The sequence below is a fragment of the Mobula birostris genome, chromosome 7 (genome assembly GCF_030028105.1).
Source record: "Mobula birostris isolate sMobBir1 chromosome 7, sMobBir1.hap1, whole genome shotgun sequence".
Lineage (NCBI taxonomy): Eukaryota > Metazoa > Chordata > Chondrichthyes > Myliobatiformes > Myliobatidae > Mobula > Mobula birostris.
This window is the reverse complement of record NC_092376.1, coordinates 109,905,502-109,922,447: the sequence shown is the minus strand read 5'-3', so window position 1 is coordinate 109,922,447 and position 16,946 is coordinate 109,905,502. Positions and strand designations below refer to the sequence as shown.

The following is a 16,946-nucleotide window of genomic DNA, read 5'->3' as shown; positions in this document are numbered from 1 at the left end:
TCATGACCTGATTGTGCATCCTGCAGATCAATAACTAGCTTCACTGTGCAACGTAAGGACATACCTGGAGAAATATGCACAATTTTTGAGCGCTTATTCAAGAAAAGATATTATGACACAAGTTTTGGGGGCTGAGTGGCCTTTTTCTGCTCCTGTATCTGCATGATACCAACAAACTGTGTGTGAACAGTCTGGTCTCATACCTGAAGTTTTACTCGAGGTCAGAGGAGGTTATAGGTTTTGGCGAGGACTGCTTTGGTGAACAATTGCCTAAATGGACATTGCTGGGTACATGTGGGTCCTACAACTCTGGTTAATTAAGATCTTGGATAGTGAGACCTTCTCTGTTTCCCTCTACGTGTGTGTTTTCAGTATCTCTAGCATATCATGCACCCAGAGGAGTGTTAGGGGCCAACACCTGCACATTGGAAGTTTGAAGTACTGTATAACTGTATAGCGGAAGAAAGGCTCAGTATTACATGTGAGTGATGAGGTCGTGTAGCTCTCTGGAGGTAGAGTGAATGTTGGTTGAATGTGAAAGTAGCAGAGTTTCTGGAGAAATAGCATGAAGTAGTCGAGTTTTACAGCCCAGAAACAGAGCTTTCAACCACTACATCCTTGACAACTTTTTGTTTGTCCATCTACAATAATCTCGTTTGTCTGTGTTAAGTCATATCCTTCTATGTATTGCCTATCTCTTGAAGTATTAATTGTATTTGACTCTATCACCTCCTCAGAGAGCAAATTCCAGAATATCAACCACTCATTGTGTAAACAAACTTATCCCTCAGATCTCCTTTAAAACTCCTTCCTTTCATGTGAAATCTATACCTTCTTCTTTTTAATATCACTACAACTGGAAAACAATTCTGAATATGTATCCTATCCATGCCTCTCACGATTTTATATACCATTATAAGGTCACACCTCAGCCTCCTGCAATTGAGGGAAAGCAATAAAACTTAACCAATATCTCTCCATAACAACATCCCGGGGGAATCTCATTTGGAGTTTCTTCAGCGCAATTACATCCTTCCTACAGCGTGGTGACCAAAAATACACACATTACTCCAAGTGTGTGCCAACCGATGCTTTGTAAGGTTTAGCATAACGTCCCAAATTTCACATTCTATGACCTATCCTATGAAGGGAAATGTGCCATAGAACTGATGCTCTGATGCAAGATCTGGACTTGAAGCATTGAATTGTCCTTCTCTCCCATAGTTGCTGTCCAGCCTACTGAGTTCCTCCAGCAGTTTGCTTTTGCTCCAAGTTATGGCACCTGCAGTCTCTTGTTGCCATCCATATACCTTCATCACCCTATCTCTAGGTGTTGCCATTCTCTGTGGATGTGAACTTCAGGGTCCCTCTGTTTGTCAGCATCCATTAGTGTCTATGAGTAGTTAGATCAGGTCATTCCATGACAAAGCAATGACAGCCATTCTTTATGCAAATGAGCTTAACTATGACACTGGAAGACTGAAAGCAAGTACCATCCTTTTGTTAAATTTCATATTAAATCCACGATTCCAACATGAACAAAAAAAATCCTAGCACAGAAACAAAAAGGGAACAAACTTACTCTTTGCTGGAAATATTTGCCATTTTGTTCTACTGCAGGTTAAACCTATCCCTTCAGTTCTTTGAGAACAAAGTTTTGGATTCAGGGCTACGCTAAATATAAGAGCATAAGACCATAAGATATAGGAGCAGAATTGTGCCATTTGGCCCATCGAGTCTGCTTCACCATTTCATTATGACTGATCCATTTCCCTCTCAACCCCAGTCTCCTGCCTTCTCCCCATATCCCTCCAAGCCCTGACTAATAATGAATCTATTAACAAAATTGAACAAATCTAGTGAACAAAATTATCTATACAAAGAGCTGGCATTCGTACAATGTGCCAAATACTATATGATCCATGATCCCTTTGTTTACATCTTCTGCTTTTATATCACACCTTTTTTTTCTGATCATCAACGCATTGTAATACATTGTTTTATTCATACTGTGTTTGGTTGGTCCCCACAGCACTTTGTTCACAATACACTTGCTCAACACCATTCAGATTTTGACAAGCAAGCCATTTCTGGTCAACATTACACAGTCTAAAATAAAGTGAAGTTTATATCAAGCTGCTCCATTAGACATTCCCCATGGAAAGTGTAGGGCTTAAATTAGGCACAATGAGCTGGGCCATTCCGTGCTGCAACAAAACTTTTTTTGAATGAGTGCATTGATTTGGCAAAAGGTTTAAGAACTATTGTTGACAGTAATTACATTTTGCTAAATATGCCTTTATTTACATTTTGGTTTTCTGTGAATTTCATGCCTCTTTATCAACCCCTACCTGAGAAAACTGACAAAGTTATTATCTATTGCTACTTCACAAATGTCGCCATGGTGGCGTAGCAGTTAATGTGTCGCTATTACAGCTCGGGGCAGTCAAAGTTTGGAGCTCAGTTCTTTAAGGAGTTTGTACATTCTCCCCATGACCACATGGGTTTCCACTGGGTGCCCTGGTTTCCTCCCACAGTCCAAAGACGTACCGGTTGATAGGTTAATTGGTCATTGTTAATTGCCCTGTGATTGGGTTAGAATTAAATAGAGGTATTGATGGGCGGTGTGGCTTGTTGGCCAGGAAGGGATTGCTCCATGCTTTAACTCTAAACAAATAAATAAATAAATAGAATTAAACGCTGGAGGAACTCATCTTTATTTCCCTCTATAGATGCAGCCTAACCTACTGAATATGCTGCTCTAGACTGCATCTACAGTATACCTTGTGCCTATTGGTTTGAAAGGGATTTGAGGAGGCCATTTTCATCTTTATGAATGATTATTGTTATAACAATGGGGAACCACGTGAGGTTAGCACGTCGTTATTACAGCTGAAGTTGTTCTGGAGTTTGGAGTTCAATTTTGACGCCATTCTCTAAGGAGTTTGTACGTCCTCCCTGTGGAATGTGTGGGTTTTCCCCAGGTGCTCCAGTTTCATCCCACAGTCTAAAGATGTACTGGTTAGTAGATTAATTGCTCATTGTAAATTGTCCCGTGATTAGGTTAGGTTAGGGTTAATTGGGTTTGTCAGGCGGTTGCAAGGGTGGCGTGGCCCAAAGGGCTCTATCACTAAATAAAAAAATAAATTAAATAACTTATTGATAAACTAATCAAATCATTTAAAAAAGTTTAAGAATAAAGTTAATATTCTATTATTTCTCAGCACCATTCATAAAAATAGTAGATTAAATGAAAGATTAAAATTGTATAGGATCACTGATTATTTAATTCAAGGCCTCAGACTGTCCCAGAAAATTTGGCTTTGGATGTATTATCCTACGTCAAACACACAATTACCATCCCAGCAGATGCTCTTCTGTTAATAAGTAATTCCTACCCATTCAAGTGAAGAAGATCAGATACCAAATACTAGTTTGCATTCTCTACTCCAAAACCCTTCTCTGCCCCCAAAGCAGATAAATCCTCCTTCCAATGCTTCCAGCAATATTCTCAACAACCACAGGCTATTCATTGTAGTTATAAAGGTTAAATACTCAACCGCTTCAAATTTTTCCTGGTCCTCAAGCATGTCTCACCAATTCATGCATTTGATCTTTAGTATGATGAAAGACCCTGGTGACTGTAGTCAGTATGATGTTATAACACTGGTACTCCCCAAGGTTGTACCCTCAGCCCCTACTCTTCTTCCTTTATGTGACCATATTCTGCTCTAATTCTATCTACAAGTTTTCAGATGATACCATCGTAGTGGGCCGTATCTCAAGTAGTGATAAGTGGGGGTACGGGAAGCGGCAGAGAACTTAGTAGCATGGTGTCTTGACAACAACCTTTATCTCAGTGTCAGCAAAACACAGGGGATGGTGCATATGCTCTTGTTGGAAAGTTGAGAGCTTCAACTTCCTGGGAGTGAACATCGCCAGTAGCCTGTCCTGATTCAACGAGCTAAGAATGCTCACAAATGCCTGAAGCTAAAGAAATTTGGCATGTTGTCTTTGACCCTTACCATCCTGTCTGGGTGCATATCTGCTTTGTATGACAACCACTCTGCACAGTTGCAGACACAGCTCAGCACATCATGGAAATCAGCCTCCCCTCCATGGATTCTGGCTATACTTCTTGCTATCTCATTCAAGCAGTCATTATAAACCAAGACTCCGCCACCCCAGATATTCTCTCTTCTCCTCTCTTCCATTAAGCAGAAGATTCAAAAGTCTGAAGGCACACTCTATCAGGCACATTGACAGCTTCAATCCTGTTGTTGTAAGACTATTGGATGGTTCCATAGCACGATGAGATGGACTTTACACCTCACAATCCACGTTGTTATGATCTTATACCTTACTGTTTACCTGCAATGCACTTTCTCCACAGCTGCTACACTTTATCCTTCATTCGGTTATTATTTTAACATGTTCTACCTGAATGATTTGATCTGTATAAACAGTGTACAAGACAAGCTTTTCAATGTATCTCAGTACATGTGACAAAAATAAATCAATTCCATTTCAATTCCAATTAGTCATCGAGTCAAGCAACACAGAGAGTGATCTATTTGCTCCCTACTTCCATGCAGACCATTATGTGTACATTTATATTAATCCAATTTACCAACACTTGGTTCAATAGCCTTCTCTGCCTTGCCCATGTTAGTCTAGTTTGGTTCCAAGAATACTTACCTTCCTCATATCTTCCCTCCATACTCCTCTTTCGCAATGCTCACAATCCCTTGAACCCCCTCATTATACTGTGACCGTATCGTATCACTGAGTATCTTCTAATTGTTTCTACACTTTAAGCTTCAAGCCAGAGCTTATGAATAACAAATCACAAGAAATAAAAATACTGGCCTTATTGCCTGTGGTGTTAGAAATTCCTGAATCACTTTGCTTGGAGGAGATCTTTTGTTTCATAGCCCATCAAAGCCATACTCACCTTGAACTGCCCTACATTAACCCTACATGAAACGCATTTTTCTCCAGACGTTCTCATTAACTACTCTACACACAAGGGACAACCTACATTAGCCAAATAACCTACCAATCTAAATATCTTTGAGATCTGGGAAGAGACTGCAGTGCCCAGAAGAATCCCTAGTGGCTACAGGTAGAATGAGGGCACTCCACACTGAATTAGGATGGAGCCTGGGTGCCTAGCAGTGCAAGATATTGGCTGGCTCTACAAGCTGCATCGCCATGCCACCCTGAAAGGAATACTTTTCAAATTCTACGGCTATGTTACTCTGCATCTTACTCCAGACTACCAGCCACTGCACCCACTCAACTAATTACGTTCACACGTGGGAGAACTGTGCACCTTACATGAGTTTGATCGTTGTGCAAATATTGGTTAACCGGTTCTTTCAACTTGCTCTTTCATTATATTCACATGCCAACAATGCTACTTTAAAATAGGAACTGATGCCCTCCCAAAAAAAAAACCCTATTTCTTTTCTTTTGAAGAGCATACTAAGGGGAAGGAGTTGATGGTTCACTCTCAGGGCAATCTGGTATGCTTTTGGCACATGGCATAATTAGTGATTTTCAAATGAGAGTTGTTGTGCTTAAATTCGAGTGGTGTACTCTGTGTGCACCCTGCCAGATCAGTACAGTGACTGAGTACTCAGCATTGTGTCAGGGACTTGTCAGGCAGACTTCAAGACAGCCTCCAAATCCAGGAGAAAGGAAGGGAATGAAAAAAAATTCTGGTAGGTCGTCGAGGGCAACTGTGTGACCTCAAGTGATTTAGAAGCCTTTACTTTTAATGAAATGGTTTCAGTGACAGGACAGTAAAAGCCTGTAATGGATTAGGCCACCTAATGTAATGAAATTACTCCCTCTGCCTTTAAAAAACTGCGCAATTAATATTTACGGAGAGCTGATAGGCTTCTGTGCTCACTGCAAGGTTTTTCATTCGGTGGAAGGGAAAAGCAGCGTGGAGTGCAAGGCCAGAGGCAGCCTGATGTTTCTGGGTGTTGAGCTTAGTTTTCCTAGTGAAGGGTGGCGAGGATGTTCCAAGACCTTGCCTGCTGAGAAACATGGCTTTGTCTTCTCGCTGCCCCTCTGATGCATTTCTTTGTTTTTTTTATTTGCTTAACAGGCAGCTGGACAACAATCACATCAGTTGCATTGAAGATGGAACCTTCAGAGCCTTGCGTGACTTGGAGATCCTGTAAGTGGACTTAGTCCCTCTCTTTTTACCCCTCCTCCTTACCCTGTGCCTGTAGTTAGCCGCTAACATTCCCATCCATTAACCCATTCCTAGATTGCAGACTGGCTGCGTGTACTGGAGCTGAACACAGTCAACCAGGCAGCGACCCATTACTGAGAGTGCTAATGTCATACTCTCTTCTCTCTTCACTTGCATTTAATAAATCTTCTCAGCATGTAGCAGTCCAGCAAAAAGATACGCGTGAGTTAATCCAACTCACAACAGAAAAAAACATCGAAACAATTCGTCTAAAATTAGATGTAATAAAAGTGAGCTAAATTGAGTTGATTGGTACTGAAAGATGCAGGTGAAGAAAATTGTAAAATGAGATTGAGAGTTTAAATAATTGGCAACAATGTCATTTTTATTAATAATTTTATCCCATGTTTTATGAGAAAATAATCTTCATATCCTGTTTTAACCCGTGTATGAATACACTTCTAATGATGTGTGCATTATATGAGGAAGTGTTCTTTTATGAGAGAGATATGGGTCCAAGTTTTGTTTTTGGATGCTTTTAATGTGTAGTTAAGCAAAGTCCTTGTGTGTAGGTGTGAGATGGGACTCATTATTCCTGCAGAGAATGACTGTATCTCAGTTCCAATTGTTAATATTAGAAATTCTAAACATACCAGCACATACCCCACTTCCACAAGATCTTCAGAGGGGTTTCTGGGCACATATTGACTCTGGATTTTTTCTTATTGGTCACATGTTTAACAAACTGGGCATTTTCCTGTCAGAGTCACCTTATGTACAAACACTCCTGTGCCTAGTATCCCTTCAGGTATATGCAATCAATCTATGAAAAAAGTTACTTTATGTATTTATATTTATTGTGTCCTTTATCTTACTGTGTTTATTTTATTCTGTGTTGATTCCAAAATAACAATTATTTTGTTTTTCCTTGCTCTTGTGTTCTGGAAATGCCATTAAGCAATCTTCAATCTTTATACAATTAGCTGAACTCCTATGTCCTATCATATATTGAGTTTTGCTGTTGCTGAGTTAATGGAAGGGAAGTTCAAAGATGGCAGAGCAGCCATTATTTTCATTCATCTGGCAAGATACTGTTGCTGTTGTGTGAGAAAAAACATGCGATGTAAATCTTGATCAGAGGTACTGTGACATTCTGTGTTTAGTGTTCTGAGGGAAACTTGGAACAAATATATTTTAAATATTACACACCTCCAAAACCCCACCATTTCAACCATGCCCTGAAAAAAAATCAGTGTTCTGTTCTGTTACAACACAGAAAGTCAGAAAATGTTTGTTGTTATCATTAGTAAATGGCAGAGCATAAGCCAGGAGTATGCCATTCAATGCCAATCTAATCATCATTTGATTGTAAGCTTTAAAGCTGACTTTTCCCACTTGAATTAGTCCAATATTTCTGCAGTGTGGGCAATATATTTTTGCACTGGGATCCGCTTGTTAATTGTAAATTGGGATTATTTCTGCTTCATAAGCCATCAGATTTGCTAATCATTTTATTTCTTAACCCTTTCAAAAAATATTTGCTCTTTCTTATATAGGCATGTTCCTCATTGGAAAGCATAAGGAAATCTCTCACTAATATTTGGCTTGAGAGATCTGATTTTCAGGAACGCTAAATTGACCTAAGCTTTTTTCTCAAAGAATGAGAAGACTGAGAGGTGACATAACACAGTTCTTTAAAACTTTGAAGGTACTTGATGGAATACATTATGAAGAAAGTTGGTTTAATTTGAGGACAATTAAAAACCACAAGTCATAAATATAAATCTAATGAGAAATTCAGATTTTTTTAAAACCAGAGATGGGTTAAAATATGGAACTTGAAGTAAATGGAATGGTTAAGCCAAGAGCATAGATGCATTTACGGAGAGTCTTGATAGTGTATGAGAGAAACGTGAACAGGAGGTTATGCAGTGAGGCTTCAATGAAGTTCAAGATGAAGCTTGTGTGGAGCACTTGTATAGTCATGGACCAGTTTGGCTAAGTGGCCACTTTTCACGAAGGAAAGAAGTCAGAAAGCCATGTATTATTTCAACGTTGGCTCGAATGTTGGTGCTTAGAACATTTTTAATACAGCTTCACCCAAAATTCTCCAGTTTATTTTATCATGCACATTTCAGAGAGATTAGTCTGCTTCTCTCCTGGTCCCTTCAGTTATTTTTATGACAGTTCTCCATTTCTAATTTTATCAAGCATGCAGGAAAATCTAGAGCTTACCTCATCAAACCTTGGAAGAGCCAAGGCAGAAGCACCTCCTAGTGTTTGTGCTTTGCAGATAGCATTCCATACACTGCACAATTATGAAAACACAAATCAAGATGAAATGTATATATGTATGGATCCTGTTAGACCCTATAAGGGTAAAATGGTAAAATGGTCTTCAAGAAACGAAGCATTACATTCCCTTGCTGCTTTATTATTCCTTGCTGTCGATTAATCCTCCACAGCGACTGCTTACGGGGAAGGAAATGTGTCTGGAATTCTTTTGGAATTTTTGAAGCTTCTTCATAGGGATAATAATTTTGACTTTGTGGATCTAATTGGCTAATTCTAAATATAGGAATGAGTCAAGCAGAGTAAGCAAACAAAATACTTGTGTAAATTTGGAAATATTAATGTTGCTCCCGACGCTGATGAAGTGGGAAGAAAGATTAACATGGCAAGGAGGAAGGAATTGAAATTGACTTTGGTGTGGTGCCAAAGATACAGTTGTGGCAATGTGACTTCATCTGCTAACTATGGAAAATTAAAGCAAGTAATGGAGGACTGAGAGATCACCTGTGACGAACAGTCACTTAAGGAGACAGATGCAATCTACTGATAAACATTCCTTAAACCCATGGCTTTTGTCTCAGAATATAAAAGGGGCTGTGTTTTGAGATACCAATGTATTAACATAAAGGATTGGCCAGTCATTCTATCCTTTAGTTTTGTTCTGTCCTCTCCTTCTAGCTGCAGGCTGCAGAAGTAGTCATTCTTTCCTTTTCGCTTTGGATCAATAAACTCTTTCAGTTCTTACTAACCCTATCATGAAAGTATTACTACCGGTCCCTTGGTCCATTTTATTGCTTGATGGGAAAAAAGCTGTTCTACCTTAGAAACTACAGATCTTCATACTGTTGAATTCAGGTGACCCTGGTTTCAGAGGCAGGAAACATAACGGTTCCCAAGCACATTATACCCAACAAAGGAACCATACAGCCAGTAGCATTTTCCGTGGATGTCATTTTTCCTCATTGCCTTGAGTCTTTGCTTTGCCCCACACAATGAGTACCAGGTGAAAAATATGGATGCAAAGTTTCAGGATATGGCTGCAGACATTGTGTTATCTGCAAAATCGCACTATTGCTTCCTTCTCCTATCCATTTAATAGTATACATACAAAGGGTGTTGTGTTCAGCGCAAACATACGCAACTCTCACCACACCTCCCCTCTTCACATTGCTGCGGTAAAAAAAACCTCACTGATATGTTACCGCAGTGATTAATCAGCAGTGCTCGCCCTGATGTCAGCACGCTCGGCCTGGCATAAATCTCTGCAGTTGGGACTTGGGAGGGATAAACACTGAGCGACCGAAAGGGAAGCGGCTGCAAGGAATGCAATGCGCTGATCCAACGAAAAAGAAAACTTCAATTTTCCAGATCGACCACACTACCTTTATCTCCTCACAGTGAGCATTTACCAAGAATCCAACTGCCTGGACAGGTATGTTGCTCCAGGAATTTTAGGTTGGTCTCTACCTGAGATCTGAATTAGCTTCACGGGTACGTTTCATTTGTACAACTGATCCAAAATGCTGAATTAACTGAGGTTGTTTTTTATAAAATATATATTTGCTGTATTCATGCTCTTTCTAAGAACTGGCATTCATATTTGAAGAATGTCGACTCCTTTCTGGAAAACGCAAATTGGTCCAGCTTGGTTAAATATTATTGGTTTTGTTGTAAAACTTGTTTTGTTGCTGAGTTCCGAGAGCCAAATTGGTAATTGGCTCAGATATTTCTTTGTAGGTAGAAAACTATTGTATTATGCTAATATACTAATAGTAATCATATGCAATACACAATATATTATCTGGAAGACAGATAATTATTTTTTCATTTGCATTGAGAAGTCTTACTCAATGGTTTTCACAATTTAGCAAGTAAGGATATTGAGGGACTGCCAGTTTCCTATTGTTTTCACTTACTGTGGATGTGAGCAGCCATTGTACTGTCTGGCTATACAGTGGTGTTGCAATCATTTCCTTGTTTCACTTCTCCATAAAACTGGCAAAAATGAGTATCAGATGACTTTTTAAATCATTTTCTTTCAAGTTTTGCAAAATTTGTAAAAGATTTGGCTGTGTTTTTTTTATCCGATGTCTGGTCCTTCTTGCCCCGGCACCTGCAGTAACGCCCAGCCACTACATTACGCTGCATAGACTAGATGCTTTCTTTGCAGTTGACCGTAACTAGACCAGTTGAATGAATGCCTCAGTGATATCAGTGTAGCACGGTAAAAGGGGAAACAGACAGCCGGCGCTCGCTGTTCCTGTGCAGTGTGTAGTGATCCATGTGAAAGAGCATACATGGGGACATCAACTGCAAGCGAATTGGATGTAACCCTGATGCCTTCCAGAGTCAGACAGCGGCTCAGGCAATGTGAAAAGCGTCAACAGTGAGGTCTGTTGGCTGTTTCTCAGTAAGGGCAAAGATGAAATCATTGAAAGAAAAAGTCTGGAACCTGATTGTCAAAAAACCCTCATTCTCAGAGTTCATCGACAAAATGGAATATTCACTGAGAGAAAAATCTAAATTGCTTCTTATTTTATAACCACATGTAATATATTTCAATTTAGGTTGAGGTTGCTTTGATTAAATACCCTGTAAAGTTTATGACTTATCTGTACCACCTAATATGTTACTGCTTTGTGGCACACCATTGACAGAGTGTAAGTTTAACAGCGCTCTTGATATAGTTTGTGAAATCAGCTGGCCCAGACTTACAAGATATCTTTGCACCACAATCCTAAATTGATATGTACCTCTCTGATTAATGTTTTCACATCTCTTTCATATCATCAAGCTGAATACCTCTCCACAGCATCTCTGCTATTGTTAATAATTGCATTGCATTCGTAACTTAGACACATGCAAATATTACTGTAACTATAAGTGTCTACTACAATATCAGGGAATAAAAAGTAGTGTTGTGAGAAACATAGAGGAAAATGTATATTTACAGCACAGGTTACTAAGAGGAATATGGAAAGCTGCACAGAAAGTTCTCAAGGTATCTTTTTTATTAAGAGCCATTTATCCTTGCTGTATTGGTCTATTCTAATATACATAGACAAAGTAGCAAAATATCAATTGAATAATATTGATAGGCATCAATTTCTTTGCTGAATGATTTCAGTTGATCCCTTTGCATTCACTCTGGGCTGCTGATAACATTGTACAACACACAAAATGCTCGAGGAACTCAGCATGTCAGGCTGCACCTAAGGCAAGGAATAAACAGTTGATGTTTCAGGCCATGACCCTCCATCAGGACTTCAAATCCTCATGAAGGGTCTCAGCCCCAAATGCCGACTCTTTATCCCTCCTCATAGATGCTGCCCGACATCTGTGTGTGGTACTCTGGATTTCCAACATCTGCAGAATCTCTTGTGTTTATGACCATTAGACATTGGAGCAGAATTAGGCCATTTGGCCCATTGAGTCTGCCTCACTGTTCAATCATGGATGATCCATTTTTCCTCTCCTCAGCCCCACTCCCCGGCCTTCTTCCTGTAACTTTTGATGCCATGCTTTTGAACCTATCAAGCTCTGCCTTGAATATACCCAACGACATGGCCTCCACAGCTGCCTGTGGTAATAAATTCCAAAAATTCACCACCCTCTGACTAAAGAAATTCCTCTGCATCTCTGTTTTAAATGGACACCCTCTATCCTGAAGCTGTGCCCGCTTGTCCTAGACTCCACACCATGGGAAACATCCTTTCCACATGTACTCTCTCTAGGTCTTTCAACATTCAAAAGGTTTCAATGAGATCTACCCTCATTCTTCTAATTTCCAGCGAGTACAGACCCAGAGCTATCAAATGTTCCTCATATGACAACCCTTTCATTCCCGGAATCATCCTTGTAAACCTCCTCTGAACCCTCTCCAATGCTAGCACATCTTTTCTTAGATGAGGAGCCCAAAACTGTTCACAATACTCAAGGTGAGGCATCACCAGTACCCTAGAATGCCTCAGCATCACATCCCTGCTCTTGTATTTCTAGACCTCTTGAAATGAATACGAACATGGCATTTGCCTTCCTCACCACTGACTCAACCCGCGAGTTAACCTTTAGGGTATTCTACACAGGGACTACAAAGTTCCTTTGCATCTCAGATTTTCTCCCCATTTAGAAAATAGTCTGCTCATTTATTTCTACTACCAAAATACATGACCACGCATTGTCCAACATTGTATTTCATTTGCCACTCTCTTGTCCATTCTCCTAATCTGTCTAAGTCCTTCTGAAGCCTACCTGTATCCTCAACACTATCTGCCCTCCACCAATCTTTGTACCATCTGCAAACTTGACAAGAAATCCATTTATTTCATTATCTAAATCATTGATGTACAGCATAAAAAGAAGCGGTCCCAACACAGACCCCTGTGGAACACCACTAGTCACTGGCAGCCAACCAGAAAAGGATTCTTTTATTCCCACTCACTGCTCCTACCAATCAACCAATGCTCTAACCATGCCAGTAACCTTCCTGTAATACCATGGACTCTTAACTTAGCAAGCAGCCTCATGTGTAGCACCTTGTCAAAGGCCTTCTGAATGTCCAAATATACAACATCCACTGCATCCCCTTTATCGATCCTACGTGTAATCTCCTCAAAGGATTCCAACAGGTTTGTCTGACAAGGTTTTCCCTTAAGGAAACCATGCTGACTTTGTCCTATCTTGTCCTGTGTCACCAAGTACTCCATAGCCTCATCCTTAACAATTGACTTGAACATCTTTCCAACAACTGAGGTCAGGCTAACTGGTCTATAATTTCCTTTCTGCTGTGTTCCTCCTTTCTTAAAGACTTCAGTGACATTTGCAATTTTCCAGTCCTTTGGCACCATGCCAGAGTCCAATGATTTTTGAAAGATCATTGCTACTGTCTCTACAATCTCTACCGCTACCTCTTTCGGAACCCAAGGTTGCAGTTCATTTGGCTCAGATGTACCCTTAGGTCTTTCAGGTTTTTGAGCACCTTCTGCTAGTAACTGCCCTCACTTCTCTTCCCTCTCAAACTTCAACATCTGGCACACTGCTAGGCATTTTACCATTGTTTAGAAAGGGTAATTAATTTAGATTTGGTGGTAGGCAAATCACTAGAGTAAATAATACACACAGAATGCCACAGGAACTCAGCAGGCCAGGCAGCATCTATGGACCAGAGAAAACAGTCGATGTTTCAGACCGAGACCCTTCATCAGAACTGGGAAAAAGCGACAAGAAGTCAGAGTAAAAAGGTAGGGGGAGGGAGAGGAAGTAGGTGTTAGGTGAAACCGGGAGAGTGGGATGGATGAAGTAAAGAGCTAGGAAGTCAATTGGTGAAGGAGATGGAGAACGCTCCATCTGGGCTGGAGAATGGGGGATAGGAGAGGAGAGAAGGCCATGGAAGAAAGGGAAAGGGGAGGAGCACCAAGGGTAGGTGATGGACAGGTAAATAGATAAGGTGAGAGAGGGAAATGGGAATGGGGAATAGTGAAGGACAAGTGGAGTGCCAATACCAGAAGTTTGAGAAATTGATGTCCATGCCATCAGGTTGGAGGCTACCCAGACAGAATATAAGGTGTTATTCCTCCAACCTGAGTGTGGCCTCATTGCAACAGTAGAGGAGGCCATGGTCTGACCTGTCGACTTCTCATCTCTTTTTTCCAGTCCTGATGAAGAGTTTTGGCCCAAAGTGTCAACTGTTTACTCTTTTCCATCAATGCTGCCTGTCCTGCTGAGTTTCTCCAGCATTTTGTGTGTGTTACCTTGATCGCCAGCATCTACAGATTTTCTCCTATTCGTAAATCATTAGAATTGATTGTAGTGGACAATTTAAACCTACATTTCGAAATCCACAGATTAATCAGGGAAAGACAGCTTGGATCTGTTAAAGGAAGCTGGAAACCAATTAACTTGACTGAATTCTTTGAGAGAGTAACTGTGAAGATCGAAAAGGCAAGTAGGCTGTATGGATTTTAGTGATACTTTTGACCAAGTGCCACATGGCACACTGTTTATAAAAGTGAAAAAAGAACCCTAGGATCTAAAGGAAAGTGGTAAATTTGATCAAATGCTTACTCAGTGGCAGCAAATAATGTGCGAAGGTTAATGGATGTTTTTACATTGCAAATGAGGTTTCACAGAGTTCAGTATTGCCTTGTGGCTTTTTTGGTAATGCAAGTTAGTGACTTCAAGGTATGTTAAAACAGTTGTAGACTTTACAAATTTGTCAGTGTAGTGAACAGGGAAGAGGAAATCTTTTAGCTTTACTAAGAGAGAGGTGGTATTTATTTTATATATTTTATTGAATAGGCTCTTCTGGCCATTTGAGCCATGCCACCCAGCAACCCCTAATCACAGAACAATTTACAACGACCAGTTAACCTACTAACCAGTATGTCTTTGGATTAAGGGAGGAAACCAGAGATGCTGGAACAAACCATAGAATATATAATACATGCAATATTATTGAGAAGTGTGAAGAAACAGAGGAACCAGAGATGGCTGTTTACTGACCTTAAAAGTAGAGCACAGGCAACTAAGATAGTTAAAAATCAAAAGGTATACCCCCCCCCCTTTATTTAGTAGGGGCTTTGAAAATAAGGGGAAGGAGATCATACTCAACCTGTATATAACACATCAGATCATATCTTTAGTACTGTGTATTGTTCTAGTCACCAAGTTATAAAAAAGGTACAGGATAGGACACCACTGTGCAGACAAAGGTTACAAAGATGTTCTTGGGACCGTGAAGCTGCAGTTATGTAGAAAGACTGGCTAAGCTTAATTTGCTTACTTTGGAACAAAGAAGCTGTGGGGAAATTAAATTAAAAATTTATAAAATTATGAAAGATGTGTGTGTATGTATATAGTACAAAGGAAGGACACGTTGCCCCTAACAGAGGGTCAAATGTCAATGGGTATAGAATTAAAATAATTTATGAAAGGATTAGGGAAAGAAAGGGAGAACTCTTTCACTTAGTCAGAGTCTGAAACTAACGGCAGAAATCCTAAATACATTTAAGCAGCATTTCAATTGAGCTTAAACACATAACCTGCAGGGCTACGCACCAAACTTCAGTAATCTGTTTCACGTAGCAGAGAGACGATGAGCCAAGCAGTAAAATTTTTTAGATTTCCTGTGACTTGTGCTCTTTAGTACGCTACAATGGGCCAGTTTTTATCCCTCCTCTGCATCGCTGTGTTGCTCAAAGAATGTAAATCAGTCAAATATTGTGCAAAAAATTATGAAGGAGCAGATGGACATTTTATGTTTACAACTGAGGATGGATTCTGACTGAGAAGGATGACAGTCATCAAATGAAATTAATTGAAAATTTGCAAATATTGGGACGGACTGAGGGCAGCATTTATGCTGAATTTTAATATTCCTCATTTGAACCTTGAGTGAGTATGCTGTTTGCACAGACACTTACAGTGAGGGGGAATAGAAAGTTTTTCCTTTTGCATTTAGTATCTGTTTAAAGCTTTTTTATTTGAACTTAAATTCCTCTTGATCTCAAGCGATGTGAATTATTAAACTAAAACTAATTTTAAAGCAGTCTTTCTGACACAAGCACGCAGAATCAGAGATACCTCCTTCTTACGCATCCCTTATGTTGCACCACTCCCTGTCTGCGCCACTCATACTTGCTGTCATGTATAAGAAATGGTCACAAGAACTGACTTTTTGTGTCTGTAGGTCAGCCTAAGGTTATTCCTCAGTTTTTTTCCAAACAGAATTTCTTATTTTTCAATTCCATTTAAACCCAAAACTCACCAGATCTGCCTCTAATACTGTATAGTCAAGGCAGAGCCCTACAGATCAGGAAATTCCAAAGGTTTTTGAACTTTTCTTCTCGTATCAGTACCAAATAGCTTTGTTGTTCCGAGGTTTCTTTAAGACTATAAAACGTAGGAGCGGAATTTGGTAATTCAGCCCATCAAGTTTGCTCCATCCTTCAATTATGGCTGATTTATCTTCCTTCTCAACCCCATTCTCCTGCCTTCCCCCATAACCTTTAACACCCTTACTAATCAATCTCCACTTTACATATATCCAACCATCTACACAACCACTTTTGGCCATGAATTCCACAGACTCACCACCCTCTGCAAAAGAAATTCTTCCTGATCTATGTTCTAAACAGATCAAGTTGTAATGGACTTTGCATTTCAGAAATCGATAAGTCACCAGGTCCAGGTGAAATATATCCAAAGGTTTAAAAGAGGCAAGGCAGGTAATTTGAGAGACTCTGAACAACTTTTTTCAATCTTCTCTGGCTACGAAGTTGATGCCAGAGGATTAGGGAATAACTAGTGCTGTGTCTTTGTTTAAAAAGAGAGGGAAGTTTAACCAAATAATTAAAATTATTTTTGTTATTAGCTTTACTTGTCATATGTACATCGAAACGTAGAATGAAATGCATCATTTGCATCAGCAACCAACACAGTGCAAGAA

The 16,946-nt window shown here is 39.8% G+C and overlaps 1 protein-coding gene across 2 annotated transcripts in view; it reads left to right on the top strand.

Moving 5' to 3' along the window:
* Window positions 1-16,946, top strand: part of LOC140200362 (slit homolog 3 protein-like) — a 669,401-nt gene that overhangs the window by 401,388 nt on the left and 251,067 nt on the right. For both annotated transcript variants that reach the window (XM_072263584.1, XM_072263583.1), the window contains one exon: window positions 6,119-6,190. In XM_072263584.1, coding sequence (XP_072119685.1) covers window positions 6,119-6,190 — 72 coding nt within the window. The remainder of the gene's footprint in view (window positions 1-6,118; window positions 6,191-16,946) is intronic.